The sequence below is a fragment of the Papilio machaon genome, chromosome 15 (genome assembly GCF_912999745.1).
Source record: "Papilio machaon chromosome 15, ilPapMach1.1, whole genome shotgun sequence".
NCBI lineage: Eukaryota > Metazoa > Arthropoda > Insecta > Lepidoptera > Papilionidae > Papilio > Papilio machaon.
The window spans coordinates 4,476,594-4,502,750 of NC_060000.1; the positions used below are offsets into that span (position 1 = coordinate 4,476,594).

The following is a 26,157-nucleotide window of genomic DNA, read 5'->3' on the forward strand; positions in this document are numbered from 1 at the left end:
ATTATCTGACATAAATTTGGCCTAAGTCGTTGGGTTTAGTTTGTCAATGGATGCCAATACTTCACTTGTTCCATGGGACTGGCGAGTGCAGAATTCCAATGCTGTAGAGCACGCCCTCTTGCGAACATATACGAGCCTAATACAAATTTCCCTAGTAATCGATCTGAAAACAAAATTTACCATTTCAATTCGAAATTTAAAAAAATCCTTATATTATAAGTAGTCCATGGTGAAAATATTTGTGTTTTGTGTATCACAAGTACTAAATACTTTGGTTACACCATTTCTAACTTAATTTACTTTGTATTTTTTGTTCAAAAAATCAAGATCACATTTGAAACATGAATAAAATGTTTGTCTGGTAATATTAGTTCACAACTACCTTTAGCGTACACCGAATGTGGCTGCAAAGCTTGCACGGTAACGCAGGTGGTGTGCAGCTCATCCGCGCTCAGTCTGAAGTGGAAGCATTCGGTGATGAGTGCAGCGCCATCTTCCGACACCTCAACGGCAGCTGTGCGGCGTGCGCGCACACCACGACAAGCCCGCTCCTGCGTCACTCGTGCCACTACCTCACGTCTTGATGATGATGGATCCAGCTACACAACGATAGAACAGTCAGACCATAAACATCAACATCTATCGAATCGATTAAGCTATTGGAGATTGCAATCGAACAAACATATGTAACTATAAAGGAGTACATAGTAGATGTAAAATTGTTAGTCTCCTGTTACACAATATTACAGAGTATAAGAGTAATTCAAATTTAAATACCTTCAATCCGCGTGCTTCGATTACAGTAACAGAAAGCCGGTTTAAGTTTTCATTGTAAACCAACGACACTAACATCTCTCCCAAGTCTGAAGTCGGTTCTTGCAGTTCCTACAAAGAATTCAATAAAATTAATTATGTTAAGTCATAAAAGAATATAATAAAGAATATGTAATTCTAGATAGTAAAAGCTTATTTCTTAATAATAAAACTCATGTCAATCATTTAATCCATCATTATCAAAGTAGATAATCGCGGTACTCGGACCAAAGCAAATGTCACCTTTTCAGATCTCACTTCGCAGTGGCTTTACAATATTATTCCGATGTTAAACGATGCGAACAAAACTGGGTCAGTTCGCACAGATGGCCGCAAAACGCTTGCTATTCTAGTATCTCCTGACAGAACCACTATAGAGGCAATTTATTTATTTTTTGTAAAGCAATCTTTCCAGCGTAATCTTGAATAAAATGTTATACAATTTATTATATAAAAGAAGTACTAATGTACTATAAAATTATACATAAGTATGGTACATAGCATTGACGAATGCAATCTTTTGTTTCTTTAAAAATAAATTTTCGGTCAGCAATGTAATGGATACAAAAAAATCAACCATTTTTTTTCTGAGGGTACTTCATATAATAATTATATGATTGTCAGGCTTACTTTGGTAAAAAATAAATACAGGACGCCTGCAATTATATTTTGTAAAAATTTAGTGTTGATATATTTATAAATATATTCAACGGTAACTAGTTCAGGTAAAATATCAAGAAAGTGCTTTAGATTGCTGTTTATACGAAAATATTTAAAAGATTACCTTTTCGATATCCAGTTTGTATAATTGAGGTTCTTCGTCAGATGCAACACCCTCAAGCTCGCTGAGCGGCAAAATTATGTGGCCAATGAGCTGCTTGAATCTCCCGATGCGGCCCGCGTCCAGCACAGATAACTTTAAGGTAAGTGTATCAAGTTTTCCCGGTGGTATCTGTATTAATGAAAGGTTGCTTCAGTGACTAATAATATAATATTTAGATTTTTTTCAAAAAATACATTTTTGTGTTATGATAATTATGATTTGGTATTGTAGTTCAAGTATAATATGAATTGCGTATTTTAATATACTTTACAGCACTGATTAAATTCGAAAATTTATAATCTATAGTCTAGGTATAAAAACATCTTAACTCACATGATAAATAAAAGTTTCGTCGAAGAATGGATTGCATGATTTTTTCTTCTGTTTAGTCTGAAGCACACGTCTTTCGTCTGGCATCAGTTGTATCCTAAATAATAATATTAATACTTAAAATGACGATAATACGCTTTTATTAATCATAAAGCATTGAATGTTGCAGTTTACGCATTCAAAAAAGCAGTAAAAAGTGTTGACCTTTTTAAAATTGTATAAATTCATTGCTAGTTTATTAAGTTTCATGCGACAAAATGCGTTTGATAGAGCAAATGAAGCAGTAAATGTTTGACTCAAAGCGAAAGTTGCAAATAATATTTATGCTAATTGACAAGTACTCGTTTACGTTTGACCTTGCGTTACTTACTTTATGTAAGGGTCGCATGCGTTGGCCAATGCTGGGGTGCGCGATGGCAAATGTTTCGCCTTAATTATGTGCACTTGAAACCTTTCGGTAGCCGATTCATATTTCACGGTAAACCATACTCGACCCTGATGAAAGAAATAACTACTGAAGCAACAACATTTTTGTTTTAACTTTTATATTAATAAAAATATCAGATCTCTGTCATGATCTGAACCCAAACATTTATTCTCGAATCGAATTAAGGCACTTTTGTCAACCTCGTAACTATTTCGATATCTGAAAATCTAGAGCTTTATTGACTTTAAAAACAATGTTGAAAAAGCTTTAGATTTTTAGATATCAAGACACAGCTATAACCATATTATTATTTACCACATGTCCCTCCGGCCACATATGGTCTACATCCAGACAGTCCGACTTGTAGAGCGAAGGGTCCAACACTCCTAGTTCTGTTGTATTCGCTGCAACAATTAACTTATGTAGGTAAATCGGTCTATTTATACTTTATTTGAACCTTGAACAAATCATTTACTAACTGCCGAATCCTGAATTTAATTCTTACTAAGGAGGCCTTTTAGTGTAAATAACTAAATGATTCTCAGTGAGTATTTAAGGAGAACCATTGTCGTAGAATAACCACTAAGACCTTAATTGTTACAATATTTAGTTGGCAATTGAACAGCTGTAAGTACAGGTAGTAATCATACTGAAATAATCAACATAATGACGCGACAGCAAAAAACAGGCGCGACGGTCATCAAGCTTACTCACTTAATGAACTCGGTACTCAGATTAATATATGAGCAAATTGCCTATTCGTTCCAAACTTTTATTTAAAGGAATGTACACTTACGAAAAAAAATAGCAATAAATTCGCAAAGTTTAATTGAAATGGACATTTACTTAAACATATATGACATATATACCCTCATATTATACCTATTACATATTAACCCTCAAACCGATAAAGGTACTTTAATGCAGACATACAAACTAGGAGTGCCTTTCGTGTAAGGAATAACTTAAGCTTAAAGGATCTATAAAAGTAATGACCGTACTGGAGCTAATTTCATATACGTAAGTAAATTAAAAGCAATAGCAACTTTTCTAATCTTTTATATTAATGACTCTTGTAATAGTTAATTCTTCGTAATTAATTCATTGAAGTCTTAATAGATTATTAATAGAGGGTTTTAAATCTTTAATGATTAATTAAACAGTCACGTAATGTAGATTTCTCATATTAAGGCTACACTTTAAGATGCCATACTTATGACATTATGACATACTTAACGACTATGCATCACCTAGACATACAAAAAACTACAAAATCAATATATATATAAAAGAAAGTCGTGTTAGTTACACTATTTATAACTCAAGATCGGTCGAACTGATTTAGCTGAAAGTTGATGGGGAAGTTAGCTTAGAACTAGGAGACGGACATAGGAACTTTTTTATCTTGTGTGCATTTTTTTATTCCGCGCGGACGGAGTCGCGGGTAAAAGCTAGTAATATATAATCGTAAATATTCAGACCTCTACTGAACCAACCGGAAATGACATTTGAATATGACAATTGTTTCAACACAACTGAACAAACAGGAACTATTACCTAACCAGTTACAAACTGAATTAATTAACAGGATGCATTACGTATGTACATAATAAATTTCATTTGATAGATTACATTTGATATATTATAACACGCGTAGTACTCGTATATTGTAGATTAAAAGGACGGTAAAAAAATTTGTTTTACAACTCCCATAGGAATGTGAGGCCGAAAGGTTGTAATACTCGGAAACATTTGGAATTCCTAAAATAGGTTAAAATGTATGTCCTAAAATAGTTAAATGGAAGACATTATGTCATGGCAAATAGAAATACATTTAAGAATTTCAAAGATTATAATAATATAATAGGTTTAAAGTTTCGGTTAGGAGAAAAATAAAATAAAATAAAATCACCAGATCGACCTCATCTATAGGGGTGAATAATGTTTTGAAAGACACACTGGACGATTATCAAGACAAGTTGTGTTCTATTACTAATTTTACTAGTTTTATTACTAATTTATATTTTTGGTGTATTATTTGTGTATTTTTATATTATTTAGCTATTGTGTTATATTTAATTTTAAAAAATTCCTCCCAAGTAGGATTGGCGACAGGCATGCGGCCGGCCGTAAAAACTTAAGCCAAAACTTTAAGGTTCATAAAACCTTGTGTGCCGACCCTACGTAAGTGGGATAAGGCCAGGGAGATGATGATTCAATATAAAAAGCCTACTCCGTTGTCATTATGTAAAATCATTTCTATTTACATAAAGAATAACATCTTAAAGTCTCAAAGTTCAATAAATATACCTAACATTGTCTTCAGTCTAATAAAATTATGACGTGCACGATCTGTCTTGAAAAGGTGTACCAAAATAGTGCATTTTAGTCAGAATCTAAAATCGAGTATGCTTTAAAAGATCACTAAACGTAGCTCGTATTTCAAGATAAAGTCCATTCAAATGGGTAATAAAAACTTCATCTTAGTTTACGACAAATCTGTTACAATAACAACTTACTGAAAGAATTCGATCGGAACTGCGTAGGCATGGGCGGGCAGAGCACGTCGCCGGGCAGGCTGCCGCTGACGTCACGCAGCTCCCCCAGGGATGTCGACCGTAGAGATGGCAAAGAAAAGTTTACCTCCTTCGTCCTAAGAATTATTAGTATTGTCTTTAAGATATTTGCTCTTTCTTCGTGTAAAATTGTAAGATAAACAGACCTTTTCACATTTAAGGATCTGCAAAAAAACATTACTTACAAAAGCAGACTACGTTATTCTTGTACATAATATAGTTATATACATAGCTATTATGATTGATTGGATCGTTGATATTTAAGAATTTTCACAAAAAAGGTTTGTTATCGCTTTGAATTATCCAAAAATATTTATTCTCTGTGTATTTTATTTGTTAAGTAAAACAAATGAAAATGAAGCTAAGTTATTAGTAGCTTTTATCAGTATTGCTACGAACATCTAAGTGAATAACACGTACGTTATTTTGTCTATTTGTATCGAGAAGACTATAAACAATACTTTCTCCACAAAGGGCAAATGAAATTACTAACATTCAAAATTTACTCTCGTATACCCTGGTGTGAAGTTTGAAAACAGTGACGTAGGTTTCATTCTACAAAGCAATTTGTGATTCGCCCACGTCATTTTGCTATCGAAGTGAGTAGGTGTATCACAGATTTTAAATGCAGTAACAAGACAAAGTTCATAATCAGTGAACGCACGTTGGATATCTTAATAAATACATCTGTCCTGTCGATTTCATTGGTTTAGGATGTACCAAAAGTTTTCATTTTTAGACGAAACGTCTTCTTTAAAACAATAACACCTACCGTGCCTCATGATTATTCAGCTAAAATGCTTTAAAATATTTATAAACTATTAAAATATTTACTAGGTATCCCACATCTAACCACGAACATTTATTCATCCCTGTCTAAAAATAAATATCATCAGTCAAATTAACACATATTGATTTAGCGTACAGTAACACCGATGTAATATGACATTTATTACGCTTACGTGTAACATGGGGTCGTTACGTCATGGGGCGGGTAGACTAGAATGGGGGGCGATGGCACAGGGGAAGGGCTGTTTTTTCGGCGACGGGCCACGAACACACCCGCCATGACTATCAAGAGAACTAACGCAGCGCTCGCTCCACCAAGGGCCACCAATACAGCCTCTGAAAAGAAACAATTTATAAAATATGTCCGAAAAAGAGGTTATTTTTTGAAACATTGGCCTTAAAATTAATGTAATTAAAGCCATGTATCAAATTAAACCATGATTGTATGTAGTATCGAATTTGTGGATACCATTTCTATGAATTGATAATATAATAATATGTAAGTCTTGTTGAGAATAGATAAATATTATTTCTTGGATACGTAAACTGATCTTTGTGTATTTATTATTTATGTTCAACCCTTTGTTATCTTGAATAGATAAAGATATTCAAACGACACCATTTAACAATTGTTTGCAAACTATTGAATATATTAGTGTCGGTTAAACAAGTAATTTATGTATGTTTATTTTAACTTACGAATATTTACTTTTATTTAAATATGCTTTTGATATGTTAATTATTATTTCTTAGTTAGAATTTCTACAAGTTTCCATAATATTTTAACAATACCAATGAGTGGGATAAGGCCAGGGAGATGATGAGCATCAGGGTGAGCGAAAAGAACGCTATATTGTCCCACAATGTTTACAGTTCTGAGGTACACTTTACTAAGATAAATTAATCTTACAAATTTGTGCCTTGACACAGTATTGTAATTTATTTCTAGATGTTATGTATCTTAAAAAATCTATTTGGTACTAATGAAATAGATTTTATTTAGTTACAATTTGATTTCATTTCTAACGCCATCTGTTATAAAATTTCAAAACCAATTAGATTCGAACAGTGGTATCTCATATCTTTAATTTATTCATTACAAGATATGTTTTTTATTTATTATATTGTCAAGTTAACGACCAGATAGAAAGCTTCTCGCCTCCTAAAGCACCGCTACACTAGTAAATAGTTCACACATATTTTTTTATAACAATTCCATAAAATTAATAGCCTTTAACATAATATGTTATGAGTAGGTTATGAATATATGATATGAAGCCATTAACACTTTTATAACCCTCATTAAAGTTGCGAAGTCTAGGAAAATAAATGTGTCATAAAACAAGATACATGAATCACGTTGTAAAAATATTTTTAATAGTAGGTACTACGACAAGTTTACTTTGAGATGTGAACAAAACAAGTGAAATTAAATTTTCTACTAAAAATTTTTGTACTAATCTAAATTTTGCATATGATGTCACTTTTTCTATTTCATATTTTTGTAATGTCTAGTCTGAAATACAAAGATTGTTGATGTACTTTCAAGTACGGAAAGATTTTGTTATATTAAAAGAATATGCTGTTAGCTAGACCATACTTTTAGATTCCAGATCAAACCATATTTTTATTTAATAATAATTAGAAATCAAAGATTTAAATTAATCATCAACTTACCTCTCAAATTTATAGCATTAGCAATAGAAAACTCGGCTACGGAGGTGGCGGTAGGCGCTTGTTCGTATTTAGGCTGAGGCGCCTCAGTCTCCAACTGACTGAGGATGTCGACGTTCTGAGAGTTTATAGGCTCTTCATATTCTCTATCGTAAAAGTCGACATTAGGAACCGTGTCGTCGGTCTCGTAACCTGGGACAAATTTTACAAATACGTTTTTTATTACTCATGCCATACACAGTACAAAAGCATAGTATAAATAACTTTATTTTTCAGCCCAACAGACTACAAATAATCATTTGAAATGATTTAACGCATTTCGTATTAATACCTAAGTTCACTCTATTTTATCAGCCGCGTAAAATGATTTTGATCCAATCTTTCTATTATAAATGCGAAAGTTTAAATGGATGCATGTTTGTTAGAAGGTATCTCTGGAACGGCTTAACGGATCTTGATGAAATTTGGCACAGCTATAGAATGTAGTCTGAAGGAATACATAGGCTACTTATTAAGTTTTTTCTTTAATTCCACGTGAACGGAGTTGTGGGCGAAAGCAAGTAAGTTTATAAATGCCAAATTTGGCACGACTTACCACTGTAACTGTCGTCCTTTATATCATCGATCGTCTTAACTTTAGGAGCGTACCAAAGTCTTCTAGGATACACCTCCTTCCTGCTCAGAATTCGTTGCTCTTCATCAACGTTCCGATAACTCGATGGTGACAGGTTTAACATCTCTAATCATCTGTTGAGTCCTGCAACAAAATGTTCAATGTAGGCACACTAGTGCCCCCTTTAACGTGTGAAATTTGACGTTCATTGTTCGCACAATTTCCTTACAAAGGAGTACAATGTTTTTACTTAATAATATATGTAAAATATAGTTTTCTAAGACAAGTTATTTTCAACGTCAATTGCATTGTGTTTAAGCTTTTTTGGCGACAGAATTGTTTTATAGATATTCTATTAATTACCGAAGAGGATAACATAAAAATACTTTTCCATATTTATATTATAAACATTTTACGCTTTAAAATTGTTGAATGCGTTTAATATTAATACATGGTACTTTTAACACAGAGTAGAAAAATCTGGCAGCTAATATAGCATAACTTTTTATAACTTGACATTTCCGTCTTTGCTCTCAGCGGAAATTCTCCAGTGGTTCAGTTAAACTTTTACAACAACTTGCGGTTTTATCGCTTATTCTAGCAAGTCAAGTTTAATGTTTAAAGCGATTCAAATTAATCTCTTGAAACATTTTCCTTGATCACAGAACACACTCAGATCATGATAGAGATACAGTCCTACATTATAAATTATCATCGTTTTCACATATTTTAAATATAGTGTGTAGATTAGAAGTGGAGTTCTTTTTTGTCGTTTCATTTTTTTATTTGTTTGGTTTTATAGAATCATACTGTAACTTTCGGTTATTTAATCCTAAGGTATTTGTTGTTGGGAAGGATAAATACTACGGATCATTTTCTTAAAAAAACATCCTTCGCTTAAGATCAAACAAAGGGCGTACGATCAAAAAGGTCGCCAAGGGAAATCTTACAAAACATTCGCCCCAAGTAAACAAACTTCGCTAAAAGATTGTTTACGAAATATCAATATTTTGTTCAGGTATTTTTCAGAATACTATTAGATTAGACTGTTTTTCCAAGTAAATACAATTTCATGTAGGATTTTGCGATTTAAATCAAAATTGCTTTAAATAAAGTTTTACACGTTCAAGTTCACCAAACTAATTCGAGAAAACTGCTTTCTTTTGTTTTATAAGCTAATTTACTCTCTCAAAAAAAAAAAAACTAATAATAAATGTTCAATCATAGTTCAAAGTTTCCATCTCAAAGCAGTTCGATTAATATTTAAAGATGTTCTTCAATCTGCTTGCTGTTACTTTTACATTTAAACGATTACCGAAAAGTATCTTTACCTAAATATTTAATAGAAGATGTGTTTAAAAATTAATATCAGTATTTGATTTGTTAGATATACTTTTCAGAGTAAGGTTTTGAAATTCTCTATTTCCTTAAGTAATCTATTATTACGTTTGAGTCAGTATTTTCTTATCTACCTAGTCCAGCCATAAGTTCTGTTACAAATGAAAATGCATTTTTAAAAAAATGAAGTAATGTAATATTAATAAAATTTATACCTACATATTTATTAAGGTCTCAGCAAACAATAAAAAAAAATCTATTCGAAATGGCCACCTTTAGCATTTATACAGACCTTTAATCTGTTTGGCCACGAATCTATGGATTTACGCACTGTTTCCATGGGAAATTTCGCCACTGCTTGCTCCAAAGACTTTTTAAGAGACTCAATGTCGCTGGGTCGTTTAGAGCAGGCCATGGCCTCTAAAACTGACCATAATTTGAAGTTTAAAGGGTTGAGGTCTGGGCTAGATGAGGGCCAGTCTTCAACTCTTATAAAGTCCGGGACGTTGGTTTCAAGCCAGGTTTGGGTAGTTTTTTTTTTTTTTTTTTTTTTTTTTCCCGTAATCCCCCGACATATTTTTGGGTCGGAGACTTTATTAACTTTTAATTTTATTACATTTTTGTTAAATAATTCTAAAGTGTGTAAATTTAGTACTAAATAATGGTGCAAATATTGCTGCAATGTGCGGCTTTACTCTGAGTATGAGGACATACTCTCAAGGAAGCCGCACTGGTACTTGGCCGTTTTTGCCGCAATATTTGCACCATTATTTTACAATTACCTAATATTATAGACCCTATTGGCTTTAAACGTGTTTTCTTGCATTTTTCAGATTTCCGCTGGATGGCTGCTGTGTTCTTTTGCTTGATTGAGAAGATGGTGTGTACATTTTTTATTTTTCTTTCATTTATTCTACTGACTTTGACCTTGTTAAATTTATTTACAGTAGATTTTCCCGAATCCGGGAAAGGTATGGATGACGCGGTCCATAAAAGGTCGCCCTCCGTTTGTGGTTGGTGGCATAGATAGGCACGCCACCCCTCTTTTATTACTTTTTTATATTCCCCATTTTCATCCACTCCTCTCTCGGTCCGTTGACCTCTCCATTCGATGCTGTTTATAGTGTCCGTAGCATATCTGATTCTATTTTTCCTCTCCGGAACCAAAACCGGCGTTGATAGCGCAGGCCATGCGAGGCCGCTCTCCGCAAATGCTTGGCGACATAGGTAAGCATGTCGCCCCTCATTTGTTACTTTATTGCTCGCCTCGTTTTCCCCAACGCCGCTTTCGGGCCATTGATAATCCGGGTAAGTACTGTTTGTGGTGCCCCTAACATGTCCGATTTTGTTATCTGTCTCGGGAGCCGAAGACAATGTGGGTGACGCTGACCATACGAGGCCGCTCTCCGTAAGTGCTTGGTGGCATAGATACGCATGCCACCCCACATTTACTACGTTCTTGTATACTTTCTTTTCCTCCACATCGCCTTCGGACCGTTGACTCGTCACATAGTTTTTGTCATATATGGCTTCGGTATTCTCCTCCGGAACCGTTGTCGGTGCGAATGTCGCGAACCATATGAGGTCGCTCTCCACGAGTGCTTGGTGGCATAGATCAGCATGCCACCCCGCATTTGTGACCTTTTTGTGTACCTTTTTCAGCTTCGCACCGCTTTCGGTCCTTTGGATTTTCCCGTCGCTTTTACTCCATAGGCCTTGATTGCTCGGGACAACTTCAGCAATACGTAATGGCGGTTCGCGCTATTGCATCCCATCTTCTCCGTACTGGACATTCTTGATCAAAGACGTTATGATCAAGTTTGTCCATCCCTTCACGACTGCAGTGGAAACATTCCGGTTTCTTCCCCATTTTGTATGCTTCGCAGTTTGCCTTCTTATGCGCGAGGTCTCCGCAGTGACTGCACATTTCATATTTTGATTTACACAGTCGTTGCGGGTGCCCATACTCGAGGCAGTTCGAACACTGCACGAGAGGCGATTGATCCTCAACGCGCACTCTCTGCAGGTCGATCCGCACTCTACCCACCTCGATCATTTTTCTCCATAGTTGTGGGGGCACCCGTAGGACTATGTGTCGGGTGTGGAGATTTCTTGTCCGTTTTTTATAGGCAATTTCAATTTCCTCTATCCCCTCTACATCTTGCATCATTTCTTTATTTTGAGTCTTCAGTGCAGCTAATATTTCCTCATCCGTTTTATAGTTAAAAACGTCTTTAAGTACGACTAGGGGATTCTTGTTTTTAATATCCTTCACTTCTAGATGTTCCTCGGCCTTCTTTAGTCTTTTCTTTAATTTATTCCTTTCTTCTTCTGTCTCACACCCAACAATCACCTTCCTATCCTTTGCCTTCCTTATTTTATCCACACATACTCCTCCGTCTTTGGCGTTAACAACTTTTCTTATTCTATTTAATACTTCCTCTCCTGTCTCAGTTTCGTCCTTGGAAGTTACCACAACAGAGTGTAAAGTTTTCTGTTGCGGTATCTTTACTCCTTGTGTCACTGCGTTGGCATATGTGTAATTTTGTTTGTAAGCTACTTTTTGTTCCTCCAATGTCTGTTTTAACTCATTAATTTTTTCGTTGCTCCGTTGTAGTAGCTCAGCTTGCTGTTCCATTTTTTCAATTAAAATTTTTCCAAATTTTTCAATTTTTTCCATTTCCCGCTCTTTCTCAATTTCTGGTTCTGGTTCTGGTCTCTTCTCTTCTTTCTTCTTTCCTCCTTAATTCTCTCCCTTACCCTGTATTTCTCCTTCTAGTTCCTTGATTATTTTATAAAGGATGTCTATGGCTAGAGAGACTTCGTTTTTAATTTCAGTCTTGATGTTTCTCGACTGTGACAGGTGCACTTTCGCCTTACTCACCCATGCTTTTGCCTCTGTAACTCTGTTTCGATGCTTCGGAGAGCTATCGGATGTCTCTTTGCTTGTATCTTTATTTATGTTTATTTATTTATGTTTGTGCCTTGTGACCAGGTGCAGAGTCCTGCTGGAAAGTCCACGGTATATTTTTAAAAAGTGGATTGCTGAGAGGTTTCACTACATGATCCAAGACTATCTTGATATACTTTGGCTGAGTTTTTCACTCCTTTTTCACAAAAATTTAGTTTTGTGGCTCCTTGATAAGACACGCCCCACCAAACCATCACTGACGCAGGATGATGACCACATTGTACCTTTCCGACAACTTGAGCAGCTTCTTTAGAACTGTGAGCATTGAACATTATCATTTTGCTTATTGTAGTGTTCTTCAATCGTAAAAATTTTTTCATCGGTAAAGAGGATATTTCTGTGCCTTTCACCTGCGTATCGCGACAGAAGGCGTTTTGATCGATCCACTCTCTTTAATTGTAAAGATTGATTTAGGGCATGTCCTGTATATCGGCGATAAGCACCGAGCTTCGGCTCTTGTTTTACAATACGCGACAGAGTCCTAGCGGGAATCTTCATTTCTCGCGATAAGATTTTTTGCTTCCTAATGGGGTTTCGACGAATTCTGGCTTTAACAGCATTAACAGCCTTTGTAGTTCTAACAACACGCGGCTGCCCCGATCTTTTCTGGTCTTCGACAGACGAAGTGTTGCTGTATCTGTTGATAGTACGATATACGAACATACAGCTGATACCAAGCTTTTGAAGTGTCTGGAATATGATCGACGGCTCCATACCCACTTTGTACAAGGCGATCACTGCAATCCTATTTTCTTTAATACCCCATTCCATATTGTAATTTGATAATAAACACAAAAAAATATGTGAAATGGCGCAAAAACTAAATAAGTTTTTAAAATAGTATACATGTTCCAATTTAAAAATAATTAAACAGTTGAAAAAAAGAAAAGTTTTGATGTAACAGTATTTATGGCCAGACTAGTTATCTATATATATAAAAGAAAGTCGTGTTAGTTACACTATTTATAACTCAAGAACGGCTGAATCGATTTGACTGAAAATTGGTGGGCAGGTAGCTTAGAACCAGGAATATGACATAGGATAATTAATTTTTACCCCGTTTTCTTTTTTTTTTTTTTTATTCCGCGCGGACGGAGTCGCGGGTAAAAGCTAGTATATATATAAAAGAAAGTCGTGTTAGTTACACTATTTATAACTCAAGAACGGCTGAATCGATTTGACTGAAAATTGATGGTCAGGTAGCTTAGAACCAGGAAACGGACGTAGGATAATTTTTACCCCGTTTTCGATTTTTTATTCCGCGCGGACGGAGTCGCAGGTAAAAGCTAGTTTTAAATAAATTAGACATTAATGTAATTTTAACATGTTTATTTATTCAAGAAAAGATAAATTGGCGATTAAGAGAGGAAAACATTACAATAAAAGATTTTCGCCGCTATAGTTTTTTTTTGGAAGAGCTTAAGGAAACGGAAATAAATCTTTATTGTATTGTATTTTTCCGATACGAATCCACAATCCTCCGATCCTTTTGGATGAAGATTAATTACTTGTAAGTTGCCTTTTTACACTTTTGAAATTATGTAATTTAGCAACATTTTGTATACTAAATAAAATACACTATGTCGCTTTATAACACTCTATTCTCGTTTATGTTTTGACTGATGACATAGATATATATGCAGGATATGACGTCATATGTAAACCGTTAAAGTTATTTAGAGTATAAAACTGAAGGTATACTTTGTATGTTGTATAAAAATATTCATATGTTCGTTTAAAGATCACAATTTTATATTGGAAACTGTTACCGTAAAATATAATTAATTTTTATCCGATAGAGATACACATATCAATTTATATCCAATTTTTTTGCGTGAAATAATATTTTGAATTTAAATAACTAATGCAATCGTACATTGTTTTGTGTTGAATGGTTCCGAACTGTTTATTTGATTTAGATGTAAGTTACTGTTGCATAAACAAATTTTTTTTACATTAATCATAAATAATTTATAAGAAAAATACAAAGACTAAGTACCTATAAGGCGTGTGTAAACGCTTATCTAAAAACTTTTCCATTAAGTCCTTCACCTTTAGACAGTATTACAATAACGTTAATTTCAAAACTGAATTAATAAGGTAACCCCTTCGACTAAAATTGCTAGTCTATCCTTTAAACCAGCACAAGAATACTAACACGTTTCGTTTCAAAACTTAAATAACACGTCTAGCCAACGAAAACTCTGCTATTCTGAATTCCACGACCTCCCCTAATCTTTTAAATGACAAAGTTCACGCGACTATAAAATTATTTTTAGTATTGTACTATGTTAAAGCTACTCGAACTTGCAATGCCATCTGCTGGGTTCAGCTATAAACTATTCCATGACCCTTGCGAAAAAAATAAATTTTAATATAATAGTTACTACAACGAATAATCAATAGATAGAACTGCCAATATCAATTCGGAAGCCATAACAAGGAGAACATATACACATATCTTCTCTTTCTCGCTAGAGCTGGTAAGGTCACAACACGACACCGCCTCTGCAATTTCTAACTTTAATAAATTACTTAAAGTGCAAAAAGACCTGAAAATATCAACCAGAAAATTCTTCTTATAGAATATTCTCTCTCGCCAAAGCATTCTCTTTGTTGCTTTGCAACGCAATAAGCAATTTACATTTGCTCGTTGCTTTGTTAATTTTTGTTGTTCAATGTTTTTTGATAGGATTTAAATACAATATTCTAAGATCATAGTATATAGGAGGATCGCATATTGTACAGCAATTTATCACAATAAGAATCTTTGTACACATGGCAACGTATAGTATCGTTGAATCGGCGACGCTAGTCGTCTATTTGGTTAGAATAGGCATAGCGACTATATGTCAATTGTAAAGATTTGCTCAGTCATCTTAAAAATCGCATTCTTGACAAACGAGTTGCGAACAGCTGGTTTTCTATAACTATATGATATTGCCAGATGCTAAGCAAGTTAAATCACAGTGTTTCGAAGATTTACGTTGGCTTTTACACGAAGGGCCTGAGAGCAATAACGTAGCTCATATCTGACAAGTTTTCGAACTAATTGGATATAAACTTCCTCGACTATGCATTATGTGAGCTTTAATAAAATAATTGCACGTCAAATAAAAAACTAATAACACTTTAAATGTTGCATAGTAGGTCACACACTCGATAAATAAGGCAATAAACCTCGCACCTTCTCCTTCCAGACCAGTTAGACTAATACGAATTTATTGCACCGATGGGCATCAAAGACCGAGAACTCGGAATAACTGGATACATTGTATAGTCGAATACATAGTTATCTTCTTTAAACATACTCTCATAAAAGTTAATCATATTTACAATTCTATGTCGTTAGAATCTATTTTCATTTCTATCAAACAGATAAAATAAGCAACAAAATTTTATTACATATTAAATCATGTCACACTTGCTATCTCATTTTATTACCGAAGCTTTTACCGGAATACTCATATTAAATAACATTTTCATTTAGAAAGCTGCATTACCTCAGTATTGTATTCGAAATTCATGTGACAGGTAAACAGTTTTAGCATTAGAATGAATAGCGTTTTAAAATAGATCGAAACTCTGGCTTTGATATAAATTATGATTTAAAAAAATTGTCTAAAAGGTAGAGTCAAGTAGTCTTCAAATTATTTAAAATGCCTAGACTACAGAGTAGTGATCCATCAACTTCGATAATTTGGTTACGAAGCACGAACTTTGACCAACCCACGCAAAAAGCCTGACCGTAAAATTTGATTACATAGAAACTCTATATTCTCTTATTTTCTAAAAAGCCTAACATTTTGCAACTTTGAAGTGTAAGTATTGAAAATATTCGATAAAAGTATACAAATTTCAATTTAAATCTTATAAAGATAAAATAAACTATTACAATATAGTGTTTTTAAATGAACAGACAACTGTCACTATAGAGGTAGGTTAGATTATAACCTCTGCAACAATCTAAATAATTTCATCCACAAAATTTGTACAACCGAATTAATCATTCCTCTATATGTAAGTATACTCCGAAAAGCATTTAACTAACACATTATTTGAAATAATTATTAACCTATATAACATGTACGTAACGGATACTGCGATGGATGTATCAAAGGAGTATTTCTCTAATATAGATTCCATTTCTCCTTCATATGCATTACCCTGTCTTAAATCTATATGTCTTACGTTTACGTTCCGTTTCCTTTCAGAGGCTAATGAAGTGAATTGAGTTTATGTTGTACACATCTGAAGACCACGAATCCGTATACATTATGTTATGTAACAAATGTAATGGAGCATTACACCTTTAAGGTTTATATTAAAAAAATGTGTGTTCATTATTTATTTAATCTAATTATTTTGTGTAAACATTTTCTTTGGTTTATATTGAGATTTTGTTTTCATAAGTTCGACTGTATTACTTTTAACATTTGTAACCTATAATTATGTAATACAAATAAAATTGTTTTGTATTGTTTAGTATTGTATTGTATTAACTACACTATTATTACGTTTAGCAGTGATTACTGTCATGTGATAACTTCATAGTACAAAACACAGTCTAGTCATATTTATATTAGATCATGGTTAACACATAACATTTACGTGCCGAAAGTTTCCGATTACCGATAAATAATTTCCAAAACATAATTTTTAATTAAGAACAAACATTTTGATATTAAAATTGTATTAGAAAAAAAACAATAGAAAACTAATATTTAATTTCATTTAAACAAAGAGGTCATGCCGTCCAATAAAAGTAATGAATGAAAGAAAATTCTTATTACAACATTTCACAAACTGTTTGTCCAATTCAATGAAACTGAAATTCCAACTAAGTACATAGGTTGTACTTAATTGGAAGTAAATTTCATTTTAGTTGCTTACACATTTAGGTACTAATACAACAACTATCATTTTAATTAAACAAAAAAAAAAACGATCTAAGATCTGAAATAAAAAGGTTTAATAATTGTTTGTATAATTCAAAGCAATGTTATCAGATAGAAGATAAATTGCGATACATTTTTTATCAGATATAATGCTAATATTAATCCATCTTAATACAATCTGTCTATTCATAACTTTAACTGATATATTTGTTTAGAAATTAATTAATTATACTAATCGAGTTTAGTTTAATTCAACGTATATTAACATTTTCAACGTAAATTAATTCTTAGGAAGCCTCTTTTACAAAATTATGTAAATTTTTAAATGAAATACGCGTCAGTGGTCCCATTGTTTTGTCGGAGTAATTCCATTTTCTTAAGAGATATTTATGAAAGAAAGACGCAGTCTAAAAGTTATTAAAACAATAACGAACTGTAAGAAAAATTACTAAACTTTAAACATTCAATTTAAACTAAAATACTAAATCCGGAAATCTCTATTTCCTTTTGGTAAACAATTTCACCTCTCCTTGTTGTTTAAATTAGAACTTAATCACTTCTACCAAATTATCCTACTTCAGTATTTTTTTTAAATTACCGATAGTCGTGTACCGACCGCCGTTTTCTGAAAATTACCGATAGTCGGAAAATTAATCAGTATAAAAATGTGAGCTTTTTAGAGAGATTTAAGTTAGTCAAAACTAGAAAACACAACTAATTGAAATTGTGTGTTTTAATTTTGATCTATCGGTCGTTTTTTGGAATAAATTTTATACGTTTTTATTTTCCCCCTATATTCTTCTAGCAATAAAAGTTTTTTTTTGCTATAATAAAAATATTTTTATATTCAAAAACGAATTATGTATATTAGTAAACTAAAATCTCCAAAAAATTGATAACCTACAAAGGTGGTCACAATAATATTAGCAAGTATAATAAATTTACAGTCATGTTTCTGGCAAACTGTTAAAAATAGAACGCGTTGACGTCCTTAGGGATGATAAATATTAGGTCCTTACATATGAAATTGGCGTTTTTCGTACTGGCCACTTTAATCACGAATTTCTCCTCTTTGGTAAGGAATTCCAAATTCAAATTTGTACAGCTATAGACTCATGTATTTGTGGTTCGATGACCGTCATTCATTTGTTTTTTTTCTTCTGTTTTTTTCTGTTTGCATCACTCATTTTACAAAATGGAAAACTTAAAATATCGCATTATTTACGAGTACGAGTTCCGCCGTGGCACTAGTGCTGCGGAAACGACTCGAAGGGTGAATGATATGTATGGCGGTCGTGTTGCAAAAGAAAACACAGTTCGTTTTTGGTTCCAACGTTTTCGTTCTGGAAATTTCGATCTGCAGAACAAGCCCCGTGGACGGCCTGAGACTCAAGTTGATAATGAAGAGTTGAAGGCTATTGTGGAAGCGGATCCATCGCAAACCACGTCCGAGTTAGCTGCAGGCTGCGATGTTAGTGATAAAACTGTTTTAATTTACTTGAAGCAAATTGGGAAGATTAAAAAGCTTGAAAGGTGGGTACCTCACGAATTGACTGAAGCAAACCGGCAAACGCGCGTCGACTGTTGCGTTACATTACTAAACCGGCACAATAATGAAGGTATTTTAAACCGAATCATTACCTGTGATGAAAAATGGGTTCTTTACGATAACCAGAAGCGCTCAGCGCAATGGTTGGATCCTGGCCAGCCAGCCAAATCCTGCCCCAAGCGAAAATTAACCCCAAAAAAGTTACTTGTAAGCGTTTGGTGGACTAGTGCCGGTATTGTTCATTACAGTTTTCTCAAATCTGGCCAGACTATTACGGCTGATGTCTATTGTCAGCAATTGCAAACCATGATGGAAAAGCTAGCGGCTAAACAACCTAGGCTGGTCAATCGCTCCACGCCACTGCTGCTTCACGACAACGCTAGACCACACACTGCGCAACAGACGGCTACTAAATTAGAAGAGCTTCAATTGGAAAGTCTAAGACATCCTCCGTACTCCCCGGACCTTGCTCCAACAGATTACCATTTTTTTCGAAATTTGGATAACTTCTTGCAAGGGAAAAAATTCAACTCCGATGGGGCAGTCCAAATCGCCTTCAAACATTTTATTGATTCCCGTCCGACTGGTTTTTTTAGTAAAGGGATCAATGAACTACCTATGAGATGGCAAAAGTGCATAGGAAATAATGGTTCATACTTTGATTAATTAAATATATTATATTAAAAAATATTCGACTTTTTGTTCCTCCCATACAAAACGCCAATTTCATATGTAAGGACCTAATACATTATAATTTCGGATATAAACATATACGTTAAACCTTTTTGCTGGCGTGTATTGAAACAGTTAGCAACACAAGTTTTCACCCTTTGACCTTGAGCTGTTTAAAAGTACTGAAAAATTCGTGAAAATAAACTACCAAAATTACCGCGGTAAATTCCACAAAACATTTAGATATAGATCTGTATTGTACAATCTTGTTATTATTTTAGCATTTACTTATTTTTGCCTAAACAATTATTTTAATGTTACTGTAGGTGTTAACAGCAGTGATACTTGTATAACATATTGATGTCTCTGTTTTATCAATGAGAAGGTAAGGAATGACGATATGTATCAATACAATAATTGTCAGAACAGTGGAGTTTTGTGGTTACAATACATCGGAGATGGCAAATCAATGGCAGTTGACACAATACTTTGAGTCACGTCATCACTGATCTCGAAATTCATTAAACATAAGTCATGCATGAAGCCAAGGGGGGTAGGCGGAGATCACGATTTGGTGTGCCCAAATGAACCTCCGCAATCCACTTTTCGCCATTTCGGGAGACGGAACGTGACGGGTGGCGAGCCGCGTCGCCATCTTTTTCTCCCCGGAATTCACACATATGTGCGGGTTGCATCACGATGTTTTTCTTCACCGTACGAATGTCGGGTAAATGTACATATGTAAATCGAAAAACACATTGATACATGGCGAAATTCGAACACAGGACCTGCAGATTGCAAGTTAACTGCTTAACCCATAAGCCACCGACGCTCAATTCACAAAATGTATTATGCATTACGAATTATAGTTTGAAGTATGTATTATAATACGAGAAGTGAAGGTGAGTGTTGTCTCTGCTACGGATTGTTATTTGATGGCATATCTATGAGCTCATAAAACATTTCTGTAGGAAAATGTCACATTAATACGTAAACATTCGCCATTCCTGCTTTACATCGTTTACCTAGAAATTCAACATTTTAGGAATAGACTAGAATAGAACGGAATAGAATAGAATAGACTAGAATATTGATATTACTAATTATGGACTGGGACACTTTTACATTCACTATTTAAATTTTGAACATCAATCAAGTCATTTTCCAAATTACGAATAAATCAATTGAACGTAATTAAAACATTATTCACTCATAATAATTGGTACGGCTACAGCTGCAAATACAGTAAAACTTACACGTTACAAACAACATCGATAAAAGTCAGAGTGAACATTTCATAACAAACAAGTCGAGTAATATTCTTAATAGAAAATTAATTACAATTTAAGTGCTGGTTATAAAATTATTATTATAGTACGTTACGTTAGAAAATTATAACTTTTTAACATGCAAATAAGTAGACTATAATTTCAACTCTAAAAAAACTTCTTTTTATATTGTTTTTCAATTACTACTATAAGTACAAATTACAATCACGCAATAAAGTTTTTTTTTATATTACTTGTTAAAAAAATTAACAATAACTAACAGTGGGTTTGTAACACCAAAATATCTGTATGTCATTGTTTTTGAAAAAACAAAGGTAACAATATGTTTTAAACGGAGATGTTGGTCTCAGAAACCCACGGTCAGTGCGGGTTATAAGCACGATGTATTATTTGATACGACGATTCATTTTATAACTACACAATAATAACTAAAACAAAAAGTGTAATGTATACAGTATCGGTAGCTATACCTGTTAATGGTATATATATATTATACATAAATTTTTATGTGAAAATATTTATTTATGAGAGGTAGAAAGATTGCTTAGTATCAGACGAAAATTGCTCATTCGTAGTATTATTATCCTTCAATGAAAACGTAATGCCTACATTATATTAATAGGAAGTTGGTACACCCAAAGGACAGCCAGAATTAGGCCCCTACATGTCCTACATGAGGGTTCATGTAGGACACTACATCAAGCTTGATTCTGTTTAATATATGTGTGGATTTACCCATGTTTTATGTCTTTTTACATGACTGCCATTTAAAATATTTCACAATCCAGTAAAGTGCACTGGCTCAAATATTGGCTCATTGGAAAAACTTGATTTCCATTTATTTATTTTTTCCAATTTGCAAAAAATAGATAATTTTAGGCACTTATCTTTTCATATATAGTAAGTAGATTTTTGTTATTACTCAAAGAATATTTAACCAAGAAAATCTTTTTTTTTTTTGAGAGAGAGAGAGAAGAGCTTGAACTGTGTTTTTTACTAATAATTTGTACTAAACAAGTTTAAAAATAAATGCCGTATTATAAATATCGATTTTCATTCCGAAGCACAATAATGACTTTGCTACCAGAAATTGGACTTCCGGTAACTTTCAATTATCATCAGTACACACTACGCAGCAATGGCTTGTTATTTCACAGTCGTTTGATACGAAAGCGTAGTTATTAAAATTAAGCAGGGATTCCAGTTAATTATATAGTCACTGGTCATTTATAGTTTAAAATAACTGAGTGTTCAATCAAAATAATGATGAAAACACAAAAAAACGTACCTGCAATAAATAAATTCAAAAGAGAAGTGTGCTATTTACTAAATTGTGAGAGACGCTCTGGACAGGAGCCGGTGGAGGTATATAATCCGCACCAGATAACACCCTACCCGTGTTGATCACGATCCTCAGAAATGAGGAATAGACTTAGATATAGTAGACAAAGAGAAATTGTCAGCTAATTGAAACAATATGTCCCAAATTATTATGAGTGAGAATTTTACCATACGTCGGGTATAAACCTATGACGTCATTTCATCGTGCACTAACATACGCCCGCAACTTTTTACAAAATTCACAAATCTTTTTTTACTACTCACCATTGAAGAGGCATTTATAATTTCCCTGGACTTGAGGTGGCCGGGCGCAGATGGCGCTTAGCCTAAATCTCGTTTAAGAATAACTAGGCTCGAGGGCTCCCACAGGAACCTCGGCTCGGGCTTTTACTTCGTTATTATTACCGGACTGGAAAGCTGCCGAGCACTTAGATCATTTCAGCGGACGTTTCATGGAGTGACTAGGCTCAAGGGACCCAGAGAGGGGACTTCAGCTTGGACTGTCACTATTTACGCGTTTACGTTTTTGTAATTCGGTAATTAAATTTACACGCCTTAATGCGCGGCGGGGCTTTTACGTGAAAAAGTAACAAGTTCATCTAAACAACTGAAAACTTTTACATTTATAAAATTACCATTTAAACAGTTTTCTCTTTGTAATTTTGTTTCTTAAAATAAATTAGTTCTTGTGAACTTTGAAAGAATAACCGAGAAATAACCTAAGATTTAAAAGCTTTTCTTAAATAAATTCGCTGATTGTATTATTTTATTATCACTTATACCATTTTTGTTTCGCCGTTTAATAGTGCTACGTATATATAAATTTTCAATTAATCAATTCGTAGCACTTACAAACAATCCTTAGCACGTCTTATTTACTTCATTTTTGTTTTCGGTACTTCGCACGTTTGCAATATTAAATAACGTTTTAAAAGAGGAAATGGCGTCGTAACTGAGGCCTCGACCTATATTTTCATCCTTGTAAAAATGTTGGACTTAACCATCATCAGGGCTATCATCTTCAAACTGGTTAAGCAGATGGTGCCGAAAGATTTAAGCTGTCGGTATAGGGTGGTAAGTGGTTGATGCGAAACCCAGTTTGTAGTCCCAGTCGACCGTCCGTAACCAGTTTGTAACTATTGGAACCGAGTGCTTGAAGTAATCCGCATAAGGCCCTAAGTATCTTTTCGTAAAAAACACATTTTCTTTTTCGATTAATAAATAGTAAAGAACACGACCGACTATAATGAGAACACGTTCTTTCGACATTCGTTAAAAAGTATACAGATGTAATGACAAACTATGGAATTGTTATGAGAGACTGAAGACTAAAGGATCAACTGGGGAAGGACCACGCCTTTGTAATTATAGACCTTTAGGTACATAAGATAAAATTACAGCAATAACAAGCTGATGTAAGAGGATATCAAGTTGCTAGTAACAAGATAACAGGTTAATCATGTAAAATCGACGGATCAGACTATTCTTTGAAGTTGAAAATATGGATGTCTAGAATAATAAATTGTAGATCGAAACATAAATCAAAAACTTAAAACAAAAACATTCAGCCTTCTTTATCCAAGTGTAAATTTAATAAAATAAAAAAAATCTTAAGATTTCGTATTTTAAAGTACGAAAACGACGTTAAAAAAGTTTCAAAAATTGATACCCAGTTTTAAAACGTAGTTCTTAAACTTAATTATATGTTTTAAACAACCTACAAATACTAGACTTAGCATGACTAACACACACATTGGGATTGGGTATATTTACTTTACATGCTTTGTTACAACTTTGGCTCAACAGGCGGATATATAAAACTCTCAAGGGACATCTAACAAAAGCAGTTACTTACCTTCAAAAAATATAAAGAGGCGCACCGAGTCACCCAGGAATATATTTAAATAATATATTGTCTAAATACACATCAGCATGCTTGTCTACTTTCAATGTATGCTTACATAGAACACACGGTGTGACTTGTAGTTAAATTACTCGAAGAATACCCGCCGTAGGTATGCGCGGCACGAAAGGATACTCCGAAGCAACTGTTTGAATAGCCACCGACGAAGTTGCCGTTGGTATACTTCGCGCATGCTCAGTAAATTTAATGCACGTACATATTCTGTTAACTTTGATAGGTTCATTTGCAGGTGCGGAAACGAGACAGGTCCTGGTTGAATATTGAAACCGCGTATGAGCCGAGACATGTTATTACGTAGGGAACTATTACTACGACACGTCATTAAGTAACTTAAATAGGTTCTAATAGCTTTTAGTGTTGAACATTTACACCGAATTTTGTAACTTTTATATCCAAAAACTTTTTAATAATTGTTATATAAAGTAGTGATAGAATTTAATTGAAATTAAGGTAAGAAAAACAGTTTTATTAAAGTGGCAAGTTAACGTACGGTTAATGAGTTCACACCAAAACTTTAGTAACCCTTAACCTTAGTAAACCTTCTATTAAGTTTTCTTTAACAATTGAAGTTCGTTTTTGAAGAAAAAAAATTCTAAACCAAAAACGTGAACAGTTTAAATTAATGACAATCTAATAATACATGACATACATAAAACTTACTATAGTACTTAACAACAAAATATATACTGTGAAAATAGAATCTGTTGTTTTCACAACAGGTGGTGATATATTTTACTTAAGAAATATAGAAATGTTATTACGCATTTTCTGGAACCTCAAGATTTGCTCAAACGTCACGTCCAATTAGTTACATATTATCCCCTAATATTACTAGACAAGGCTGTTTATTTTCCCGAACTTCAATATTCTTCTAATAATATTTATTTCTTATTTCCTGTATTTGTTACGTAAACAAAAACGTTAATAATTAAGGCCATGTCTTGTAATATGGTACATTTACAGAAATATTATTATTAATAAATGTATTAAGAGCTAGTAATCTAATCATCATTAAATCTAATATATAAAATTCTCGTGTCGCGGTGTTTGTGGTTAAACTCCTCCGAAATGGCTTGAACGATTCTCATGAAATTTTGTGAGCGAGTGAGTAGTGAGTGAGTAGGTCTGAGAATCGGCCAACATCTATTTTTCATACCCCTATTAAGTTTTTTTAACTGCGCGCGGACGGAGTCGCGGGCGACAGCTAGTATTTATATAGAACTAGCTGTCGCCAGCGGCTCCATCTACGCGTAATTAAAAAAAAACTAATAACAATAAGAAGTACGAAACTAAAATAAAAGTGAGAAAACCCATGTTATGACGTTGAGGATAACGTCATTGCAAAGATAACGTATTCACTAAATAAGCAAAGTAAGTTGAAAAACAATGTTTGCATGGCAAACAAATACCGCCTACATATTTCAATAAAACGACTTTACTAAGAAATCTACGTAGTCAGGACTCGGAATATGTAACTTTAATCGATGATTGTCCGATTTTCGACTCAATGTGTGATATTCAATACGATATAAAATGATTTCCGGAAAAATCCTTTAACCTTTGATAATATCTCCAAAAAGCATCTCAGTTTTCGTCTCATAATTTACCAGTGGAGTTTCCGCATGCCAAAGTTATCGGTCCATTTAAACTACCAAAAGTGTCATTAAGAAGCAACCTTCCTCGTTCATTAAAATACGAAAGATCAAGTGTGGTTACAACAAGATTTAACTAAGTAACTACTTAAGATAAATAATGTTTTGTATGTTGCTAAGATAATTACTTAACGATATATGCAAACTCTAACCATCATTTAGGGTTTGCAGAAATGATAAACGAAGTGAAAGGTGTCTGTTAGAATATTATAAGGTCTATGGATAAGTACGCTATTAAGTGAAGACGCTATCTCGCGTTAAATAAAACTCACGTACATTTCTATTTTACGAGTACTTATTTATGTAGTTAACGTGAAATCCTCACACCGAAGCGAGACGAGGCGAACCTGTTTTAATCTACTGAAATCTATTTTAACAATTCATGACCATCACCTTGCCAGGTTTACGATCTCTGCTGTAATATAAATGACTTTACAGTGGTATTTTTTTCTATGTTTTACTTGCACACCTATTTCTT

The 26,157-nt window shown here is 33.7% G+C and overlaps 1 protein-coding gene across 2 annotated transcripts; it reads right to left on the reverse strand.

Annotated features, from left to right (window-relative positions):
• On the reverse strand, positions 1-24,140 carry LOC106712140 (synaptotagmin-15). 2 transcript variants are annotated; one of them, XM_014504592.2, is made up of 12 exons: positions 24,065-24,140; positions 8,028-8,189; positions 7,436-7,624; positions 5,932-6,094; positions 4,913-5,046; positions 2,709-2,797; positions 2,337-2,461; positions 1,970-2,063; positions 1,598-1,765; positions 778-885; positions 383-599; positions 1-163 (listed from the first exon to the last, which is right to left on the reverse strand). In XM_014504592.2, the coding sequence occupies exons 2-12, from the start codon at positions 8,167-8,169 to the stop codon at positions 36-38; spliced, it is 1,557 nt and encodes a 518-aa protein (XP_014360078.2). In that variant the 5' UTR covers positions 8,170-8,189; positions 24,065-24,140; the 3' UTR covers positions 1-35. The 2 variants fall into 2 exon arrangements, with proteins under 2 accessions (XP_014360078.2, XP_014360077.2); XM_014504591.2 differs by lacking the exon at positions 24,065-24,140 and adding an exon at positions 23,959-23,994.
• Between the last annotated feature and the right edge of the window lie 2,017 nt (positions 24,141-26,157).

What these genes read in the sequence shown, in the direction of transcription:
- LOC106712140 (XM_014504592.2), bottom strand. Translation starts at nt 8,169, where the DNA reads ATGTTAAACCTGTCACCATCGAGTTATCGGAACGTTGATGAAGAGCAA. An exon ending in TGTGGCCGGAGGGACATGTG is followed by an intron (nt 2,462 to 2,708) that starts GTAAATAATAAT and finishes TTCTTTCATCAG; the next exon opens with GGTCGAGTATGGTTTACCGT. An exon ending in TCGAAGCACGCGGATTGAAG is followed by an intron (nt 600 to 777) that starts GTATTTAAATTT and finishes ATCGTTGTGTAG; the next exon opens with CTGGATCCATCATCATCAAG.